The 2,144-nt window shown below is 59.9% G+C and overlaps 1 protein-coding gene across 1 annotated transcript; it reads left to right on the top strand.

Annotated features, from left to right (window-relative positions):
- Positions 1–767: 767 nt before the first annotated feature.
- Positions 768–1,969, top strand: LOC122192629 (maestro heat-like repeat-containing protein family member 1). Its single transcript, XM_042893247.1, has 3 exons — positions 768–995; positions 1,561–1,656; positions 1,763–1,969. Exons 1-3 carry the CDS (start codon positions 903–905, stop codon positions 1,967–1,969), a joined length of 396 nt encoding a protein of 131 aa, XP_042749181.1. The 5' UTR covers positions 768–902.
- Positions 1,970–2,144: the final 175 nt, after the last annotated feature.

Below are 2,144 nucleotides of genomic sequence, written 5' to 3'. Positions count from 1 at the left end.
CCTGGAAGGTCATAGAGGCATGGGATGGTTGGGTTGGATTGGGTTCAGAGGGTCCTGGAAGGTCATAGAGGCATGGGATGGTTGGGTTGGATTGGGTTCAGAAGGCCCTGGAAGGTCATAGAGGCATGGGATGGTTGGGTTGGACTGGGATCAGAGGGTCCTGAAGCTTATAGAAACCTGGGATGGTTGGGCAGGGTAGGGTCTGATTGGAAGGGCTCTTAAGGATCATAGAGACATGAGATGGTTGGGTTGGAAGGGTCCTGAAAGGTCGTCATAGAAGGAGTTGGGATGGGAGGGTCCGTGAAGGTCATAGAGCTGTGGGATGTTTGTGTTGGAAGGGTTCTGAAGGGTCGCCATGTAATGGTTGGCTTGGGAGAGTCCTGACAAATGATAGGGCCGTGGAATTGTTGGATTGGAAGGGTCCTTAAAGATCACAGGCACATGGCATGGTTGGGTTGGGTTGGAACGGTCCTTAAAGATCACAGGCCCTGCCTGTGGTTGGAGATTCATGGTCCTTGAGGTCCCTTCCAACCCTGTGGTTCTGTAAGGATCCTAGAGCTGCGGGATGGTTGTGGGGTTGGGATGATCTTTAAAGGTCATCTCGGAAGGGATTGGGTCAGAAGGGTCCTGAAAGATCATAAAGCCACGGGATGGTTGGGTTGGGAGGGTCCTTAAGGGTCAACGGAGATGGGATCGGCCTAGAAAGGTCCTTAAAGGTCCCTTAAGGGTGGGCGTGGTGGGGATGGATTGGTGTTGGACCTGGAGGTCTCTTCCAACCCCGGTGACCCCGCGAGTGTGTGACAGGGCCAGCAGAGTTTTGTTCCATCCCTCCTACCGCACTCCTGAACCCCCACCTCAGCCTCCTGGAGCCCCAGCTCAGCGACCCCGACCGCACGGAGCTGATGGACGCGTGCCTGGCCGGCGTCCTGGCGCTGCCCCCACTGGACCCACTGTGGGACCACGATGGGGACGGCGGCGATGCGGCCTACAGCGAGGTTGGGAGGCTCTCCGTCCCTATTCCTGAGGGCACCCCTTCTATCTCCCACTCCTGGGGGTGTCCCTTCTCTATTCCTGGGGGTCCCCTGTCCTCTCCCAGCCCTGGGGGTTTCTCCTCTGTCCCCCACCCCAGGGGGGGTCCCTTCTGTCCCCCATTCCTTGCTGTCTCAACTCCATCCCCAACTCCCCCGTCCATCCCCCGCTCTTGGGAGCGCCCCCTCCATCCCCAGCTCCCGAGGGTCCCCTGTCCATCTCCCACTCCTGGGGCTGTTCCCTCCATACCCTGTTCCTTGGGATTCCCTTCCATCTCCCAATCCTGAGGGTCCTCCCTCTTCTTCCCACTCCATCACCTATTCCTAGGGGTACCCCTTCCATCCCTACTCCTGGAGGCACCCACCTCCACCCTCTCCCCACTCCTGGATGCGCCCCCTCCATCTCTCACTCCTGAGGATATTCCCTCCACCCCCTATTCCTGGGCTTTCCCCCTCTACCCCCCCACTCCTGGGGATACCCCACCACCCCCTGGTTCTGGGGTGCATCTCACATCCCGAAACCACCCCACAGGAGCTGTTTGCAGACACCCTCGGTGCCCTCCAGGAGCTGCTGAAGACCCTCCTGCAGCGCAGCCTGACCCCACATGGCCTGCAGGACATGTTCGCGGTACGTGCCGGTTCCGTCTCACCCACTGTCCCCTTCCTGTGTCACCCGAGGACCCCACCACCCTCTGATAACGTTATTCCCCCCCTCCTCCCCTCCCATACTGCAGCACTTGGGCCCGTGGATCAAATCCAGCAAGCAGCACGAGCGGCAGCGTGCCGTGGAGCTCAGCGCCGCGCTGCTGGACTTCTACCTGGGCAGGCTCAACGTCAGCGTAAGTCTGCATCAGTGGGACCGCCTGTGTGTCCTCCTGTCATCCCAGTGCCATCCCAGTGCTGTCCGTGTGTGTCCCAGTGCCGTCCTGGTGCCATCCTAGTGCTGTCCCAGTGCTGCCCCTGTGTATCCCAGTGCCATCCCAGTGCCATCTTGGTGCCATCTCAGTGCCATCCTGGTGCCATCCCAGTGCCATCCCAATGCCATCCCAATGCCATCCCAGTGCCATCTTGGCACCATCCCAATGCCATCCCAATGCCATCCCAGTGCCATCCCAG

The sequence above is a fragment of the Lagopus leucura genome, unplaced genomic scaffold (assembly GCF_019238085.1).
Source record: "Lagopus leucura isolate 7727_CA_CO unplaced genomic scaffold, USGS_WTPT01 34277-0_obj-0_obj, whole genome shotgun sequence".
NCBI classification, from domain to species: Eukaryota; Metazoa; Chordata; class Aves; order Galliformes; family Phasianidae; genus Lagopus; species Lagopus leucura.
Note: the sequence above shows the minus strand (reverse complement) of the source record. Positions and strands in the feature narration are given on the sequence as shown.

What these genes read in the sequence shown, in the direction of transcription:
- LOC122192629 (XM_042893247.1), top strand. Translation starts at nt 903, where the DNA reads ATGGACGCGTGCCTGGCCGGCGTCCTGGCGCTGCCCCCACTGGACCCA. An exon ending in GCGATGCGGCCTACAGCGAG is followed by an intron (nt 996 to 1,560) that starts GTTGGGAGGCTC and finishes ACCACCCCACAG; the next exon opens with GAGCTGTTTGCAGACACCCT. An exon ending in GCCTGCAGGACATGTTCGCG is followed by an intron (nt 1,657 to 1,762) that starts GTACGTGCCGGT and finishes CCCATACTGCAG; the next exon opens with CACTTGGGCCCGTGGATCAA.